Source organism: Sminthopsis crassicaudata, chromosome 5 (genome assembly GCF_048593235.1).
Source record: "Sminthopsis crassicaudata isolate SCR6 chromosome 5, ASM4859323v1, whole genome shotgun sequence".
NCBI classification, from domain to species: domain Eukaryota; kingdom Metazoa; phylum Chordata; class Mammalia; order Dasyuromorphia; family Dasyuridae; genus Sminthopsis; species Sminthopsis crassicaudata.
Genome location: NC_133621.1, coordinates 31,396,987 through 31,417,301, shown reverse-complemented (window position 1 = coordinate 31,417,301; position 20,315 = coordinate 31,396,987). Strand labels below are relative to the sequence as shown.

Below are 20,315 nucleotides of genomic sequence, written 5' to 3'. Positions count from 1 at the left end.
CAGAACCAGGAGATCATCATACATGGCAACATCAATATTTTATGACAATCAATTCTGATGAAGGTGATGCTTTCTAATAATGAGATGATTTAGGCCAGTTCCAAAGATCTTGTGATGAAGAGGACCATTTACACCCAGAGAGAGGATTGTGGGAAGTGAGTATGGATCACAACATAGCATTTTCACTCGTTTTTATTGTTTGCTTGCTTTTTGTTTTCTTTCTCATTTTTTCTTTTTCATATGATTTTTCTTGTGCAGCAAGGTTATTGTATAAATATATATATATACATATACATATATTGGATTTAACATATATTTTAACATGTTTAACATATATTAGATTACTTACCATCTAGGGGAGGGGATGGGGGAAGGAGGTGAAATTTGGAACACAAGGCTTTGCAAGGGTCAATGTTGAAAAATTATCCATGCATATGTTTTGAAATTAAAAAGCTTTAATTAAAATACATATGCATGGATAATTTTTTAATGTTGACCCTTGAAAAAGCTTGTTTTCAAATTTATCCTCCTTTCCCCCACTCCCTCCCCTAAATGGCAAGTTATCCAATATATGTTAAACATGGTTTTAAAAAATATCAAATCCAATATATACATATATATTTATACAATTATCTTTCTGCACAAGAAAAATCAGATCAAAAAGGAAAAAAAGGTGAAAGTAAATAAAATTCAAGCAAACAACAACAAAAAGTGTGAAAATGTTATGTTGTGGTCCACACTCAATTCCCACAGTTCTCATCACAAGATCACTGGTACTGGCCTAAATCATCTCATTGTTGAAAAGAGCCAAGTCCATCAGAATTAATCCTTATACAGTCTTGTTATTGCCATATTCAGTGATCTCCTGATTCTGCTCATTTCACTTAGCATCAGGTTCATGTAAGTCTTTCCAGATGTCTCTGAAATCAGCCTACTGATAGTTTCTTAAAAACAATAATATTCCATAATATTCATATACCACAAATTATTCAGCCATTCTCCAATTGATGATCATCCATTTAATTTCCAGTTTGTAGTCACTACAAAAAGGGCTGCCACAAACATTTTTGCACATACAGGTCCCTTTCTCTTCTTTAAGATCTCTTTGGGATATAAGCCCAGTAGTAACTCTGTGGATAAAAAGGTATGTACAGTTTGATAACTTTTTGAGCATAGTTCCAAATCATTCTCCAGAATGGCTGGATGTATTCACAATTCCACCAACAATGTATTAGTGTCTCAGTTTTCCCACATCCCTTCCAAAATTCAGCATTATCTTTTCCTGTCATCCTAGCCAATTGAGAGGTGTGTAGTGGTATCTCAGAGTTATCTTAATTTGCATTTCTCTGATTAATAATGATTTGGAGCATTTTTTCATATGGCTAGAAATAATTTCATTTCTTCATCAAAAAACTGTCTGTTCATATCCTTTGATTATTTATCAATTGGAGAATGGTTTGGTGTCTTATAAATTGGAGTCAATTCTCTATATATTTTGGAAATGTGGCCTTTATCAGAACCTTTGACTGTAAAAAAATGTTTTCCCAGTTTATTGCTTCTTTTCTAATCTTGTCTGCATTACTTTTGTTTGTACAAAACCTTTTTAATTTTATATAATCAAAATTTTCTATTTTGTGATCAATAATGAACTCTAGTTCTTCTTTGGTCACAAATTCCTTCCTCCTCCACAGGTCTGAGAGGTAAAATATCCTATGTCCTTCTAATTTATTTATAATCTCATTCTTTATGCCTAAATCATGAACGCATTTTGATCTTATCTTGGTGTATGGTGTTAAGTGTGGGTCAATCCCTAGTTTCTGCCATACTAATTTCCAATTTTCCCAGCAGTTTTTCTCAAACAGTGAATTCTTATCCCAAAAACTGGGGTGTTTGGGTTTGTCAAACACTAGATTATTATAGTTATTGACTATTTAGACCTGTGAATCTAACCTATTCCACTGATCAACTAGTTAATTTCTTAGCCAATACCAAGTAGATTTGGTGACCACTGCTTTATAATATAGTTTTAGATCTGGTATAGCTAGGCCATCTTCATTTGATTTTTTTTTTTCATTAGTTTCCTTAAAAGTCTTGACTTTTTGTTCTTCCAGATGAATTTTGTTGTTATTTGTTCTAGGTCATTAAAATAGTTTCTTGGGAGTCTGATTGGTATAGCACTAAATATAGGTTAGTTTAGGTAGTATTGTCATCTTTATTAAATTTGTTTGACCTATCCAAGAGCACTTAATATTTCTCCAGTTGGTTATATATATTTGTTATACATATATATACATACATATATATATATATATATATATATATATATATATATATATATATATATATATATATATATATATATATATATATATATTTTGTGTGGAAAGTTTTTTTGTAATTTTGCTCATATAGTTCCTGACTTTCCTTTGGCAGATAGACTCCCAAATATTTATACTATTGGTAGTTACATTAAATGGAATTTATCTTTATATCTCTAGCTGTTGGATTTTGTTAGTAAAATATAAGAATGCTGATGATTTATGTGGATTTATTTTGTATCCTGCAACTCTGCTAAAGTTGTGGATTATTTCTAATAGCTTTTTAGTAGAATCTCTGGGATTCTCTAAGTATACCATCATATTATAAAGGGCTGAAACTATGAAACAGTTATGCTTGAATCAGACAACTAAGCACTTAAGGCTAATTACCTATTCCATATGAGATATTAACATATGCTTGGAAAAATGGCTCTTCTCACAGTTAATGCTGGCTCAATGTTTGATATTAAAGTAATCATAGGCAAGTATTAGAGGGTGGGGTGACAGAGGCCAGAGACTCACTTTGTAGCAGGACGAGGAGGAGAGAAGTTGGTGACTTTGGACTTGAGAATCCAAGAGCATCATGAAAGTTTGTCTATCTCCTTTATTTCTTCCCCTAAAGGTCAAGGACTTTAATTTATCCTGACTTTGGCTGATTCTGATGCCTCTAGGGAGCTAGTCTGGACTTAACATCATATCATCTGCAAAGAATGATAATTTAGTTTCCTCATTACCTACTTTAATTCCTTTAATCTCTTTCTCAACTCTTATTGCCAAAGCTAGCATTTCTAACATAATATTGAATAGTAATGGTGATAGTGAGCAACCTTGTTTCACTCCTGATCTTACTGGGGATGGTTGCAGTTTATCCCCATTACATATGATGCTTCCTGATGGTTTCAAATAGATGCTACTGACTATATTAAGAAAAAGTCCATTCATTCCTATACTCTCAAGTGTTTTTTTTTTTTTTTAAATAGGAATGAATGTTAGATTTTATGAAATACTTTTTCTTGTTTTTTTATGGTTTTTGTTAATTTGGTTATTGATATAGTCAATTATGCTAATAGTTTTCCTAATGTTGAATCAGCCCTGCATTCCTAGTATAAATTGTTCTTGGTCATGGTACATTATTATGGGTCTGATTTTCTGTAATCTCTTTGCTAATATTTCATTTAAGATTTCTGCATCAATATTCATTAGGGAGATTGGTGCATAATTTTCTTTCTCTGTTTTCAATCTACCTGGTTTAGGTATCACTACCATGTCTGTCATAAAAGGAATTTGGTAGGAGTCCTTCATTCCCTATTTTTTCAAATAGTTTATATAACATTGGAGTTAATTGTTCTTTAAATGTTTGGTAGAATTCACATGTAACTTTTTTTCTTAGGGAGTTGATTGATAGCTTTTTTCTAAAATGGGACTATTTAAGCAATTTACTTCCTCCTCTATTAATCTGGGCAGTCTATATTTTTGAAAGTAGTTATACATTTCACTTAGGTTATCAAATTTATTGGCATAAAGTTGGGCAAAATAACTCCTAGTTATTGCTCTAATTTCCTTTTCATTGGTGGAAAGTTCTCCCTTTTCATTTTTAAGACTAACAATTTGATTTTCCTCTTTCCTTTTTCTAATTAAATTTATCAAAGGTTTATCTATTTTGTTATTTTTTCATAAAACCAACTCTTAGTTTTATTTATTAATTAAATATTTTTTGTTTTTACTTTCAATTTTAATTTTAGAATTTCAAGTTTAGTGTTTGATTGAGGATTTTTAATTTGGTCTTTTTCTAGCTTTTTAAGTTTCAAGTCCAATTCCTTGATCTTTTCTTTCTCTATTTTATTCAAGTAAGCCTCTAGAGATATACAATTTTCCCTTATTACCACTTTGGCTGCATCCCACAAATTTTGGTATGTTGTCTTATTGTTGTCATTCTCTTGGGTGAAATTATTAATTGTGTCTATGATTTGCTATTTCACCCATTCATTCTTTATGATGAGATTATTTAGTTTCCAATTGTTTTTTGGTCTATTTACCCCTAGCTTTTTGTTGAATGTAGTTTTTATGGCATGGTGATCTGAAGAGAATGCATTTACTATTTCTGCCTTTCTGAATTTAATTTTGAGGTCTTTATGTCCTAATATATGATCAATTTTTGTATAAGTTCCATGAACTGCTGAGAAGAAAGTGTACTCCTTTCTCCTTTCTATCTCCATACAGTTTTCTACAAAGATTTATCATACCTAACTTTTCTAATATTCTATTTACTTCTTTAACTTCTTTCTGATTTGTTTTGTTGTTTGATTTATCTAATTCTGAGAGTGCAAGGTTGAGATCTCCCACTATTACAGTTTTACTGTCTATTTCTTCTTGCAACTCTCTTAACTTCTCCTTTAGGAAGTTAGATGCTATACCACTTGGTGCATATATGTTTAGTATTGATATGGCTTCATTGTTTATGCTACCCTTTAGCAAGCTATAGTTTCCTTCCTTATCTCTTTTAATTAGATCAATTTTTGCTTTTGCTTGATCTGATATCAGGATCGCTGCCACTGCTTTTTTTTACTTCACCTGAAGCATAATAGATTCTGCTCCAGCCTTTTACCTTTACTTTGTATGTTTCTCCCTGCTTTAAATGTGTTTCCTGTAAATAACATATTGTAGGATTCTGGCTTTTGATCCAGTCTGCTATCCGTCTCCGTTGTATGGGAGAGTTCATCCCATTCACATTTACGGTTAAAACTACTAATTCTGTGGATATTTTTTCAAATTTTTCAAATAAATTTTCAAAATTTTCAAACAAAATTTTCAAATAAAAATATTCAGTGCCACATCACTGGGAAATAGATAAATCGCTAGAGATAGAGAGACAGATGGAGGGACAAGTACATATGTATCTCAATTGAAATGCCTCTATTTCAAGGTTCATTCCTTGCCGGACGTGTGGCAGCAGCTTTCGAGGAAGGCATTGGCTAAGATCCCACTGGCTGCAATAACTCAGGTGGGCTAATTCCAAGCACGAAGCTTTTGGCCTGGAGGGATTCACGTTCAGGTGTCTGATTGCTTATAACCTTAAGGTGAACTCGACTGGCTAGTCTAACCACACCTCCGTTTACTACTAAGGCTTCTGCAGCTTAAGAGGGAGGGGAAAGGACGAGACTAGAGATTTCCTAGAGAGAAGCACTACTTTTTCTAGGTCACTTCTCAAGAGGTGCCTTGGGAAGGCCTCCTAGAAAGAGGTTCGCCATTGTTTTCTGAGCACAGGCAGCCCAAAGGAAGCCCATGGTCGCTTGAGCGCTTCTGGATTCAGAATCCCGAAAAGCACGATTCCCGTGCACCATTAGGCGGATTAATCCAGTTTCTGTAAAATGAGGCCGCATCTGGACAGCTGTAGAGGGGCTGCCTGGCATGGGCTGCGCCGCTCGAGCTCTTCGAGTGCACTGCGGCTGACCCTAGCAATCAATGCCGCCACGGCTGCAGCTGCCGCACTTGCTACGTGGTTCGGAATCCCCGGTTCGCCCTAGCTCCGCCCCTCGCTGCCTCGGTCTCCCTCCCTCCCTCCTTCCCTCCCTCCCTTCTCCCTCCCACCAACTGAGGGGAGCCTGAAGCTCGGGGGCCGGATCTTGAGTTTCTACACAAAGGGAATCCTCGGCCACAGGAAATGCATCACTGCGAGGAAAAGTGCTGAGAGCTAGAGCGGCGGCCCTGGAGGGGCGGGGAGGAACCGGCCTTGCCTCCGCCCCCCCGGGACTGCTCCGAGCAGCTGGGGCTCTGCCTAAGCGCCCCTCCCCTAGGGACCAAGCCTTGAGCCTTGGGGTGGAGGTGCACCGAAAGAGCCAGTCAACTAAAGCATCAAAGCACGGGACAGCGGGAGGGAGGGGAGAAGCTAGGGGCCCCTCCTCTTCTCCAGGAGTTCTCGCCACCTGCCCTCTCTCCCCTTTCCTGATTGCACCTGCAACTTTGGTTTGCTTTCGTTTCTCAGACTCCCAGGTGTCCCCCCTTATTGTGTGTGTGTGTGTGTGTGTGTGTGTGTGTGTGTGTGTGTGTGTGTGTGTCTCCTTCCACATTTCCATCACGCCTCCTTCTTGGATTTTATTGCTAAGTCCAGCCGCTCCGCTAGGTCCGCTCTCGTGGCACCCGCAGGAGAGCTGGAAGCCTTCCCTTTCCTCTCGCCCACGGGCTTGGCTGCTTCCCACGGGGGTTCCCCACGGAGGAGGAGCAGAGAAGGAAGGCCTCCACTGGGGAGGGGGCCTCATCTAGCTCTCTCATAAGTTGGGTTTCTCTTTGTTAAGAGAAACCTTTCACCTTCCTCCCTTCTCTCACCTGGAACTTGTCCCTCCTACGGTTCGGAGCCCTGGGCAAAGTGAGGTCTCAACCCAGAGCCGGCCCCCAGCTTAGCTAAGACTCGGATCCCAGGAGGGGATCCCCAACTTCCCGCTGGCCGGCTGGCTAGGGAACTTCGGCACTTAAACAAAAGCCCCGCCATAATTGCCGTGATTACTGAGGACGCTGCCGAACTCCCCTCCAACTCAGGTGTTCGAGGGAGTGGGAACCTCACGCCAAAGTCCGTCAAAGCTCCTCTTTGAGCCACGAATGCCTCCAAAGACACGTTATTGGAAGGGGGAGGGGACTTAAGTCCACTGGGCATCCCGCTGCCTCGGCACCCCACCCCCACTCCACCCGCCCACACTTCAGTAGTGAGTGGCCCAGCGGAGGCTGGGGTACCTGAGCCAACCTGTCTCCTCCCCTTCCAGAACACCACACCCACGAGGCTCTGGGCTCCCCGGGAGAGGGACTGAGCAGAAACAAAGGGGTCTTTGTTCATTGGCTCCTGGGGGCGGGGGGAGCCGCTCTCGCGTTTCCAGCCCGGAGCTCTTTGCCCAGCTGCCAGGGCGGCCAGCCTGGCTAGTCTGCCGCCCCACTCCAAGCGCTTAGGGGAGGCAGGACGTGGCGCCTCCGGCCCTGCTCTGCCAGTCCTGGGTGGGCGGGGGGCTGGCCGTGCGGCGGCGCCTAGCGGGCACAGCTGCAGCGAGAGGGAAGGTGGAGAACTCTGGCAGCTGGCATAGGAGGAGAGAGAGGAGGGAGTCTGCGCGGGTTTGAGCCTGGATGTGCGGGGCGGGCGTGGAAAGCGCTCCCAGGGCTGGGTCAAGTGAGAGCCCCGCACCCGCGCCTAAGAAGAACCGCCTTGCCCGCTCCTCACTCAGCCTTCCCTTCTCTCTCCGTTTCATTTCCCACTTTAATCTCCCTCCTTCAGCAGTTCTCCCATCATTACTTCTCCCTCCTCCCTTCTTTTCACTTTCTTTCCTAACCACCCTTCCAGACAAACTTTGATGGAGAATTTCACACCACGCTGGAAAAATGCCTGTTATGAAGGGATTACTGGCACCCCAGAACACCTTCCTTGATACCATAGCTACTCGGTTTGACGGAACACGTAAGTCTTGGGGTCCGAAACGATGAATAATGTATTTTTTAAGACTACAACCCCATAGCATGAATTACTTTTCCTGGTTTTCCTGGACCTGTGTGGTTTTCTTTCCTTTTTTTTTTTTTTTTTCCTAAAGTAGGCTTCTTTTGCGCTGAGCTTTGACTTTAACTGCATGATGTGGTGTTTGCACTTTCGAATGATTTTATTTTTGACCATTTTCTACACTTCTTGGATTTGAAAACAACCCCAGGGAAGGCTCGCCTCCCCAGGATTGATTTCTCCCAAGAAAACTGTTTTGACATTGAATTGGAGTTCTTCTTGCAGTTTTGTGAAATAAAGAAGCAAGGGTAGTTGTGCAGGATATTTAATCGTCATCTTTCTCCCAGTCGTGCTAGGGTAACACCGGTTATAGTTGTCCCCCCCCCCCCCTACACATACACTCTGGGGATCTTTATACATAGCCCTTTCCACCCTCTCAATACTGTGATAAAATGAGCTCTTTCCTGTACTGTAAAACTGCGCATCTGTGCTTCCAGGAGAGACTGAATCCTATTTTCCAAGTGTATTTGAATACTGGAAAGAGCTTTGTATTTTTTTTTTTTTTTCAAAATCTCTATACCAGTCCTTTCATTGCTAGGTTAAGACTGAAATTTATCTTGTCCTTAAGGATAGCCTTTGAAGGGAGATGGATGTAGATTACAAACCTTAATGGTGGTTTTAGGAAGTTTTGATTATGGGAAATACCTTTCAGGCATTTGGGGAAATAAGGATAGCTGAAGTTTTACTTTAGATCACAGCTGTTTTATTTTTCTTCATATGCAATGAAAAAGTATGCCTATTTCTCCAATACTTGTTGACTAAGGCTTTCAGCTGCTAGATCTTGTTCAGTACCATGGCCAGATCCCAGTTCTTCCTGTCTCTTAATTTTCAGTGCTATCAGCGGAGCTTTCTTTCAGTCTCTTTAGCACATTCATCCCCAATACAGTTCACTTACGCCCCTGAGCCTTTTTCCTCAGCCCTTCAGCCCAGATTTCCTGATATATATTAATACCATGTTCTGCTTGTACCTTTCTCTCATCTTCTCGCTCTGAAATGGGCAGAGAATTATTTATCAGTAGCTTTCTCAGTGGTTGAGTATTATTGCCCTGTAGTTTGGACTCTATGTTCCTTGGAGCAGGTTTATAAGAGAGGTTAATTATGTACTGTATCTCCTGCTAAAGTCGAGATCCATACCACTATTAGATAAAGAAACTCTTGGACTTTACTGTTTAGAAAAGTTCAGATAAAACAATGGTCATGGTGTTCACTTTGATTTTTAAAAATGATGTTTTTGTTTTCATGTCAATTGTTGCTAACATATCATTACCTTCTTTAAGGTCATTTTTATTTTGCCTTTAACATTTTACTGATCATCTTATGTTCTAGAAAAATCTGACTGATAACAGTAAAATTCAATTTCATCATGTGTCTATCATGTCCTTGTAGTGTGTATGTTTTTGTGTATGTGTGTGTATGTGTGTGTGTTTAACCAGACTTATGATTTCATTAATATAGGGAGCATCCAATGAAGAGCTTCTCCTATTAATACAGTTCAACATTTTCCCTATAGTGTCAGTATAAACCTTTCTGGAGTATAGAGAAGTACAGATGTTTGTCTATGGTCACATAGTCAGGTTGTGTCTCTCCAATTCTGAGACTATCTCTCTGTTCCTTATGTTATGCTACTTCTCTTTAGGCATTTAAGGTAATAAGTTGAGAGTTGCAAGTGAACTTAGAGATCATTCAGTATAATCTCTTCCTTTTATGAGGAAGCACAAGCCCAGAATGAGGAAACACAAGTCCAGAAGACATTAATTAACTTGTCCAAGATTAAACAGGTAGTAAGCAATGGATCTCTCAGTCTAAATTCAGCTCTTTTTTCCATTTTACCACCACTGCTTCTCAATAATGTTCAACCCAGGTATTGTGTGTGTGTGTGTGTGTGTGTGTGTGTGTGTGTGTGTGTACCTTTAATCATTCACAATATCACTGAATTATATTTGCTGTCTTAGAATGTTATCAAAGTTTCACAAAATAGTAACATTTGTTTTGACAATGCATATAAATTTCAAATTATGAGGTTTAAAAATTGATCCACAGTGTTATTTTTGATAAAAAAAAATTGGAAAATAATGAGTACTTATAATTTCTTTGCCTGCAGCTTAAAGTTGAAAAGAGTACACCATGTGATGAATCCTCTCAAGAACACCCCAGAGATCTACCTATTTCAGGGAATAAATTTGGAATGCACTAATGTTAATGATAGGGTTTGTAATGATTTACTCTTTATTATAAGAATATATTTTCCTATACCTGGATTGCAGGATAACATCATAACCAAAGAGATATATTGTTAAGATGGTTGAGGCAAGAGGCTTTCTCTTATGAAGTGGAGATAGTAATTCTCATTATTTTTCCTTCCCTACCATTACATCTACCCCCATGATTTTACCATGGGTAATGTACAATCTATTTCTTCACTGGAAAATGTCTCAGAACACACAAGTATTAAGAATAAAACAAACACACTTTTAAACAGTTTTATAGCAGTGGTAAGGCCAGTAACCTATGGGCTTTAGAAACTTCTACTTAGAAAAACTTTGCATGACATTTGACAACAAATGACACAAATTTTTAAAATGAATGAATGTTTTAGAAGAGCTACTTTAGTAATGACTTCTTTTCATGGTGTTTACAACTAAAAATATCCCTTAGTAAGTTTTGTTTTCTTAAGAGATATAATACTCCAAATAAGATGAGAATTAAGAAATATCACCACAAGTAGAGACTCAGTCATAAACACTGCCGCAATCAGGATCACATATATAGTAGCATCTTCTGATGAATGTTGCATCCACTAGAATTGATAGCATATTTTCAGTATTGAGATGATTTAGTTGCTAAGTATAACAGCAGCACCTGAAAATCATTTCCAGTCCTTGTCTTTCTTGCTCTAGAACTTATTATGCTCATTTTTTCCTCTGCTTGGATTTGGCATGTAAAAAAATTCTTTGCTTCTTTCTATTCATGTGTAATTGTTGTAAGTACAATTTCTCTACATTCTCTCCTATCCCTATCCCCCCAGCAAAAGCTTGCAACAAAACAAATGACATTATTGTGTTGTGACATGTATTAGCATATTTTCTAGCTTAGTATAAGGGGCACTATCATTATTGATCTTTTTTGCAGTCTTCAGTAATTCTAAAGAAAAGTAAAACTTAAAAAACTGTGATTATTGTTTTAAGAAAATAGGCATTCAATCAAACCTTATTGCCAACCTTAATGAACAGTAAATCTGTACAATTAGCTCTCGTCATATGGTAATAAACTTTAAAAGTTGACTAATTTTAAAATAAATAGTCATGATGCAATCAGAATGAGAGATCACATTTTATTTATTAAATGGAATAGGACAATATTTAATAAAATCTAGAAGCATAAAATGTATGTCAGTAAGATGGAACAGTGGCTAGATCACTGGGTTTTGAATCAAAAAGACTCCTCTTCATAAGTTCACATACAGCCTCAGATATTTATTAGCTATGTGACAATCAGCAAGTCACTTAACCTTGTTCACCTCAATTTCCTCACCTATAAAATGAGCTGGAGAAGGAAATGGCAGCCTTACTAGCTTCTTTGCAAAAAAAAAGGGGGTAGGTCATGAAGAGTCGGACACAATTGAAATGCCTCAACAACAAAATACAAATATGTACCATGTTTTAGGGTATTTGCTAAAAGTCAAAATGAAATAGGAAACAACATCTTGCTAAAGGGTACCATAGATAATGAAGTAGTATTAATACTAACCATATACGTGCCAAGCAAAGCATATATGCAAGCAAATTCTTAGAGAAGTTAAATGAATTGCAAGAAGAAATAGATAGCAAAATTACACTAGTGGGAGGATCTCAACCCCTTTCTATCAGAATGAGATATATCTAACCATAAAATAAACAAAAAAGCAGTTAAGAAGGTGGACAGAATTTTAGAAAAGTTAGGTAGACTTTTTAAAGTCTATTTTTTAAAGTCTACTTTTTAAAGAAATTTAAATGGGAATAGAAAGGAATATATCTTTTCTCAATAGTATGTGGCACATACACAAAAATTGACTATTTCTTAGGGCATAAAAATCTTACAAGCGAATGCAGGAAGAAATATATAGTAAATGCATCTTTTTCAGCTCCTGATGCAATAAAAATTACATATAATAAGAAGCCTTGGAAAAATAGACCAAACATTATTTGGAAACTAAATAATGTAATTCTAAAGAGTGAGTTGGTCAAATAACAAAATGAAATACATGGATAATATGAATCCTTGTAACCTGATAGTACTTAGCTGATTGCTTTGTAATGTGATATTTTAATTTCCTATATTTGTTAATGCTTCAAAAAGTATATCCTTTATTGTTAAAATTAATTAATTAATCTATTAGTATATCTTTAATTGAAAAGAAAATCAATTCCTTCAAGTGAAAGCTGTTTTAAAAAGGTCACATGTGATAGGAAAATCTAGCTCTCTTGGTAGAACAAAAAAAAAAAAAAAAAAAAAAAAAAAAAAAAAAAAGCTACCTCATATTTTAAAATAGCAAGGTGGAGCTCTGGATCTGGAATCAACATGACTCATCTTCCTGAGTTCAAATCTGGCCCCAGCCATTTACTAGCTATGTGGCCCTAGACAAGTTACTTAACTTTGTTCGCTTCAATCCCACATTTGTAAAATAAGCCAGAGAAGAAACTGTAAAACCACTCTAGTTATTTTGCCAAGAAAACTCCAAATGGGGTCATGAAGAGTCAGACACAACTGAAAATTACTGAACACCAACAATATATTTGTAGCTAAAATCTTTTTTTAAAAAAATTAGGTTCTCCATTGGCTAATATTTAATGATAATATTGTGGAAATTAGAAGGGCTAATTATTTTGTCTTTACATAAAACTGATGAACCATGAAGAGGAAAATGTGCCTACAATTAATTTCTTTAAAATATATTACTTGCAATCATATTTCCCTTATATTTATGCCATAAACTCCTAGTAAAGATATATCATCTACCAATACAAAATGGTAACTCTTTTTTGTAATGACCGTGTTAGTGCCCTGGATATCTTAGAATCAGCCAGAGTCAGGATAAGCAAAAGTCTTTATTCTTGGTCTTTTGGGGTGGCCATCAGGGGATTAGATATAGAAATCTCCACACCTCCTTTCTCTCTCTCCACCTCCAAAGAATGAATCTGCTTGTCCTACTCCACCCTCTGATCTCTCTCACCCTTCTCTGTCCACATACACAGATCAAGCCAGCACAGAATAGTTGAGTAGGGTCATCCTCCAAGCATATGTTAATAGAGTATTGTCCAATTGATAATTAGCCTTAAGTGCTCAGTTATCCAAGTGCATCTGCTCAGAGTTTCAGCCCTTTACACTTCTTCAATTCATATTTTTAGAGAGCTGCTCAAGGTTTATAAAGGTCAAGAGATTTTCCTAGGATGACATTCTAGATATTTGTCAAAAGAGAGGCTTGAATTATGTCTTTTTGACTGCTTCAGATCCAGCTTTATATCCAATAAGCTGCATTGCCTCTTATGTATATATATATATTCAGGTATGTGTATATGTTTAGATATACTAAATAAAAATTGCTGCCCCGTAATGTTCTAAATGTATTATAATTTTGTTAGATGATTTCTTTCTCAAAGAAGTTAACAATAAGAACATCTTTTAAAAGGAAATTCTAGCCTAGTCATTATCACCAGCAGAGTATCACATTTGGGTATATAAATTTCATATTTAGGATAATTATGCATATTTTCATATAATTTGTATATAATTTTTAATGCCTACATAAATTATAAAGAATATGCCCAGATTTTCAATTTTGATTTATTTTTTAGGTTGGTCATGATTTAATTTTTCTGTTTCTTTTTATCTTTTCACTCTCATTTTATGTACCACTTATAACAAAGAGCTAGGAGGGCTTAGCCCAGAATATGGGACATAGTGTGATATAAATTTTAGCTCTCACCATTATTATTGAGGTACAGTGAAGAACAGTGGGGTCCCAAAGGAATTTGGGCTGCCTCATATATCAAAAATACTATTAAAAAAACTTCGGCTAACACTCATGAAGGGCATCAGGGAGTTTCTTAAAATGTGTGCCTTGATATTAAGACTGTCTATTTTTATATGTATTCATAAAAGAGAACTTTACAAAAGCAAATATTTTGCATAACCCAAGTGACCTGTTTGCTTCCTCCCTAAGCTTAGATGTCTTTCCATCAGTGGTAGAAACAGAATAGAGTGACTTTTGGAAATTGGAATCAGGAATAATAGATTTTAGTCTTCAATCTATGACTTGGGGCAAACTACTTCAAGTTTTGATCACATGTGTAAAGCGAAGGGAAATGTTGAACTAGATAATCTTTTAGGTTCCTTCTTTTATGCTTGTAATTAAGGCTAGTATTCTTGCAAGTGAGATGATGGACTAAATGGACAATGTTTTTTTCATCTGAACAAAGTGGCCAGATAAGAGGAGTTCACCTGCCCAGAATTGCATTCTGGTGCTAAGTTTTTTTTGTTTTGTTTTGTTTTGTTTTGTTTTTTTCAAATTAGGAGAATATCATTTCCTAAGGGTATGTTATATCTCATAATGGAGGGAAATACTGAAACCATTTCTGAACATCCAGAAAAGAAAGGAAATTTTTTGACCTGGAGGAAGCCTTAGAATAATATACTGACCAAAGATTCTTAACTTGGGGACTATGAATTATTAAAAATAAGATCAATGTAACTGATTTCCTTTATAATTCTTTGTTTTATTTTATGTTGAAAAGGGATCCATTGATTTTATCAATCTATCAAAGGGTCAGTGACATAATAAAAAATTTTAAAACTCCTGAACAATTCTAATTCCTTCATATTATAGATAAAGAAACTAGAGCAAAGACTGAGTATGATTTTCCTGAAAGTCAATGAGATCATGAGGAACAAGAATGAGATTCAAATTGAGACCTTCTGATCCAATCAAGGGCTCTTTCCATGAAAGTGCTATTGTATAGTCAAGATCATGCCATATAATGACTTTTAGCTAGGTGGCACTGTTTGTAGAGAATTGGGCGCAGAATCAGGAAGATCTGAATGTAAATCCTGCCTTAGACATTTACTACTTGCTTGCGCTTAAAAATGTCACTCAATCTCTGTTTACTTCAGTTTTCTCAACTCTAAAATAAGGATAATAGCACATATCTTTCAAAGTTGCTGTGAGAATCAAATGAGATTAATGCTTGTAAAGCATTATAAATTTTCATCTCCTCATTCCATTTCCTCCAACTTGAAGCAAATATGGTTGATTAGCCTAGAGAAGTGAAGATTTTGGTGGGGAATGATATTTCAAATGTTATAGTATATCATAGAGAAATTAGACATTTTTGCTTATCTCTAGAAGACAGAGCTAGGGACCTTATATTAAAGGCTATGGCTTTGTTGATAGTGGTTGTAGTGGTAGTAACAGTGATGATAATGATGATCAAAGTGGTGGTCGTGTTAATGGCAGTGGTGATGATTCTTATTTTGGATTTTTGTCAAAAACCGGTTTTGACTTTAGATGATTTCCTTTTTCTTGGGCGGAAGTGTTAGAAGGGATGATATAGGATAGTAACAGGAAAACTTTTTTTCTTATTATTACCTTCCGTGAGCTTGTATGCCCAGAAGCTGATGTTGTGAGATTAGTTTTAGGATGGCATATGCTATGCAGAATCAGATACCCAAATAGGTAGAGTATGCTGCTTAAACAAATATAACAGCATTGGTATATAATTGTTTTTCAATGGAGCACTGGCCCTTTAAAGCTCAGTGATAATGAAGGAAATTCTTTTATAATGGAGTCCATACCTAGTTACACAAACTTTCCCATTAGAGATAATATTACAGACACACACACAACACACCCACAAACACACATCACCCAACACAAACATTCATGAGGCAATAAACACAGAAACACAAATGTATGCTCTGAGCAATCTGGTTCCTTGAAGGCTCCTAAAAGATATAACCAAAATATTATGAGTTTCTGTGCCCTATTGAGAGGTCTCAAATTGTAGTTTTCCAAGCACTATACTTGGAATCAGAAGAATATAATTGTTACTTCTTTTACTACCGGTGTGACTAGTGCAGACAAGCAACTTAAGTCTGTGAATCAGATTCCTCATCTATAAATTGACATAATTGGACTATATATAACTCTAAGCTCCTTTCCAGCTCTAGATCATAAGCTTTTCATCCTATAAATTACAGTGAGGTAGATTTATGCTGAATGGAAGGAAAAGTTTTTATCAATAAATACAATGACAATAATAATAATAATAATAATAATAATAATAATAATAATAATGACTAGAATTTATGTTAACATTTATGATGCATAGAACACTTGATAAATATGATCTTGATTTGCCCTCACAATAGCTCTGGGATGTAGAAGCTATTTTAATCTCCATTTTACAGATGAAGAAACTGAGATAGCAAGAGGTTAAGTAACTTACCTAGAGTCACACAGCTAGCAAGTGCCGAAGCAGTAATCTTAAAATAAAATGGATTGTTTTCAGAGGTAATGAATTCTCCTCACCTCAAGCAAAGCCAACTGCCTACTTGTTAAGTCTGATATAGAGAGGTTTTTTTGTTTCAGGTATGGGTTGGACTAAATTTCTCTTTCAATTCTGATACTATAAGATTCTGTGACTTCATGACTCTTGAAAGCAAGTGTTTCTTCGAGTTAATTAATACTATAATAAAAACTCCCAAAATGTTTTCTGATAGACGCGTATATGAAATTGTTCATCACAGAATGATAACTTCACTGGACTTTACTAATCTTGTATGTTTACAATTATATTACAGGTATAATTTGCTTTAAGCAAATTGATTTCATTAGTAAAAAGAATTTTTTCTTCTAGTGCCACATTTTCTTGTGAGGAAATGCAATACAAGAGGTAGAGATAAATAAAAAGGGGTAGAGATGAATAGAAAGACATAGCTGTCTTCTAAGCATGCTTAGTTGGTATATTCTTTTTTCATCTCCCATTCAAATAAGAAGGCCTCTGGCTCCCTAGTCTTTCTTTGATTTTAAGAATAGCTGATTAACTTAAGAGTTGTTCACCAGCCAGATGCATGTGATAATAGCTCAGCTCTGGAAACATCCCTCCCCCAATACCTAAAATACTGATTCTGAAATCAGAGGACTCGGTTTATATTCTGCTTCTAATGCATATGGCTTGTATGACCTTGGACAAATTAATTTATTTCTCTGATGCCCATCTTCCTCATCTGTCAAGTGAAGGAATTGAACTCACTGGCCTCTGACATGATTCCCAGCTCTAAATCTATGGTTCTATGATGCTATAATCCTGGATAATCCCCAAGAGTGCCTCCCCAACTGTAGCAAGATCCACCCAGGGGAGATCTATGTTTGAGAGAATTTTAATGACCATTTTCACCATATCCAAAATAAGAAGACTAGAACTGCCTTGCTGCCCACTAAATCTACTAGAATTTCATTTAAAGTTTTATTCTTGAAGCATCACTACTCAGAAAAAAATTTCCCCAATAAAAGAAATTGCAAAAATAAAGTTTAATTGTTCACTTTATAAAATGATTTCCTACAATTTTCCTCTTACATTTAAAATATCATTTTTTTTCAAATTTGATTTGCTTTTCAAGAATACATGTACCATAATAAAATGTGGTTAGTACAGGGAAGTTCTCATTATATATTCTTTGCCAGATAAAATTCCTGTGTCATTTTAGGTGTTCACATGCATTGCTGTTTAGTATACAATACTATAAGGAGTGTAAATGACTTTGATTAAAAACAGCTAAATAAAGCAGGGTTAAAGACAGAGCCCTGGGACACTCTACTGCAGATATCTTGCCAAATCAACATTGAAGCAATATTCTTATATTCTTGCCATTCAATCAATTTCAATCCATCTAACTATATAGTCTTCTAGAATGTATCTCTCCATTTCCAAAAGAATAGAATGAAGTATTTTATTCAATGTTTCACTAAAATTAGGTCAATTATCTATAATATATTTTGGGATTTCTTGTTAACAATCCTGTTGCCAAAAATGTTTGATATTATTCTTGTTAGAGGTAGCTAGATGGCACAGTGCATAGAGCATTAGGATTGGAGACAGAAAGACTTGAGTTCAAATGAAATGTCAGGCATTTATTAGGTTTGTAAACCTGAACAGGTCACTTACCATCTGTCTGTCTCAGCTCAGTTAACTCAACTGTAAAATGTAAATAATAATAATATCTTTGCCTTCTAGGATTGATGTGAGGATCAAAAACCATTTGTCGATGTGTTTAGCACATTAATTAATAAATAATAATAATAATAATAATAATGATAATAATAGTAATTTAACATTCTTCCTCCCTACTTCCCCTTTCCTCCTTTCCTTTCCCTTTTCCTTTCCTTTTCCCTTTCCTTTCTTTTTCCCTTTTCTTCCCTCCCCCTTTCCTTCCCTTTTCTTTCCTTCCATCTCCTTTCCTTCCTTCTTCTTTCCTTCCCTCCCTGCCTTCCTTTCTCCCTCCCTCTTTCCCTTGTTCCCTCCTTCCTTTCCTTCCTCCGTTCCTCCTTCCTTCCCTCCTTCTCTCCCTCTTTCCCTTCCTTCCTTCCTTCCTTCCTTCCTTCCTTCCTTCCTTCCTTCCTTCCTTCCTTCCTTCCTTCCTTCCTTCCTTCCTTCCTTCCTTCCTTCCTTCCATCCATCCATCCATCCATAAATAATTTGGGGCAAAATATATCCCTTGTCTCTAGAGACAAGCAAGACTACCCCAGCTGCAATTAAATCATGCATTTAGTCAACAAACATTAAATAACTAGAGTACACAAAAAACTAAGGAAGATATAATTTGGGGTAAAATACCTCCCCATTCTTTTGGAATTTATTCTAACAGGGGATTAAAATACAACTCCTTACAAGTAAGTATCATTTCATTTTGGGGGGTATTTGCTTCTCCAGATATGCTGTTTGTTATGCAATGGATGCTTAATGAAAACTTATGTTAATTCATAAAACATGACATTACAAAAGTGCAGTATAAGAGAAAGGGCTGTGTTAGTTGCAACTTGGGGAGAGAAAGTCATTGTTGATGGTGGGTGAAGATTAGGGAAGGTTTAATTCAGAAGGAGACATTTGAGTCATACTTTAAAAGATAATTAGGAATTCAGTAGTCCAAGAAAAGGAGGAATAGCTTTCCAAATTCAAAAACTATTTATATGAAGGCATAAAGTCAGGAAACTGAGGTCAAATTTGAACTCAGGAAGAGGAATTTCCCTGGTCTAGGTCCAGCATTCTATCCACTGTGTTAATTAGCTGCCCCATCTGCTTCATGGAACAAGACATCTCAATCAAATTAAACTCATCACTTCTAAACTCCCCACCACGCTGCTAAATCAAGCCTTTACTTCATCACCTGCTTCAGTGTCGTCTCTATTTGATTGGAGGACTGGAGGAAAGAATACCAAGCTCCTCCCAGTAACTTCCTTTATAGAGGGCAGAATTTGTCTTCTCAGATCATTCCATTTTGCATCTGCTGCTCTGCCCGATTTTAACTCCACAGAACAAGGTGTTCTTACCAGGTAAACCTGGTATCTCTTTCCTCTCCCTCTCTTCCCCACTTTCCTGCTTCCTTTGTGTGTTTGTTTTCCCCTTTAATTTGTAAATTCCTTGAAGTCTGAGATTGTCTTTCTTTAATTAATTAAATCCCAGAAGTTAGCACAGGTCCTGGCTCAGACAATTGCCTGGTTTCTCGGGATTTCTCAGCAATATGTGTGTGTGTGTGTGTATGTGTTATTCAATCCATGAAGGAGAAAAACATTCAACCTTAAATGCTCAATAAGCTATTCCCTTTATCATCTATTTTAAGTATGATTTATCTATTAACCAATATCTTGTTAAATATGAAGAGATCAACTTGAAATCTTAATTTGATTGGAAAAATGATTTTTTTTTTCTTGGAGCTATTCAAATACAATTGCTATGTCAGTTTCCTTTCCTGTAAAAGGTATTCTGTTTTCTCAGTTGGGCACTCTTGTGTTCTATCATAAAGTCAACCTTCTGATATAGAATATGAATTGATATTGTTTCTAGACTTCAATTTCAGTGAAGCCAACATTAGTCAGCTGTTGTTTTAATCACCGACTAATGGTAAGATCCCAACTATGAATGGAGAGAGTTACTGATAAAGAGACAAGAGTCCCATGGCAGAAGTTTCCCAGAGTAGCTACAGGAAAAGAGAAATTGAGACCCAGAGAGAGTGAAGATGAGTGAGGCGAACAGAATGATATTAATAATTAATTTAACAAAAGACTATCCGTGAAAGTTCCTTGGAAATATCTTATGCCCACGCACATATTAAATCATTTGGACATAATGCCCTGCCCCATCATAGTTGTGTTCATATAGCAAATTCATGTGAAATTTGCACATAGTAACAAGTTAATCTGAAATCCCTCAAAATGGTTT

General features: G+C 36.5%; 1 protein-coding gene across 1 annotated transcript in view; it reads left to right on the top strand.

Annotated features, from left to right (window-relative positions):
* The first annotated feature begins 7,250 nt into the window (after positions 1 to 7,250).
* The window catches only part of KCNH8 (potassium voltage-gated channel subfamily H member 8), a 384,094-nt gene continuing 371,029 nt past the window's right edge, over positions 7,251 to 20,315 (top strand). Inside the window, exon 1 of the mRNA XM_074269414.1 lies at positions 7,251 to 7,752. Coding sequence (XP_074125515.1) covers positions 7,677 to 7,752 — 76 coding nt within the window. The 5' untranslated portion in view covers positions 7,251 to 7,676. The remainder of the gene's footprint in view (positions 7,753 to 20,315) is intronic.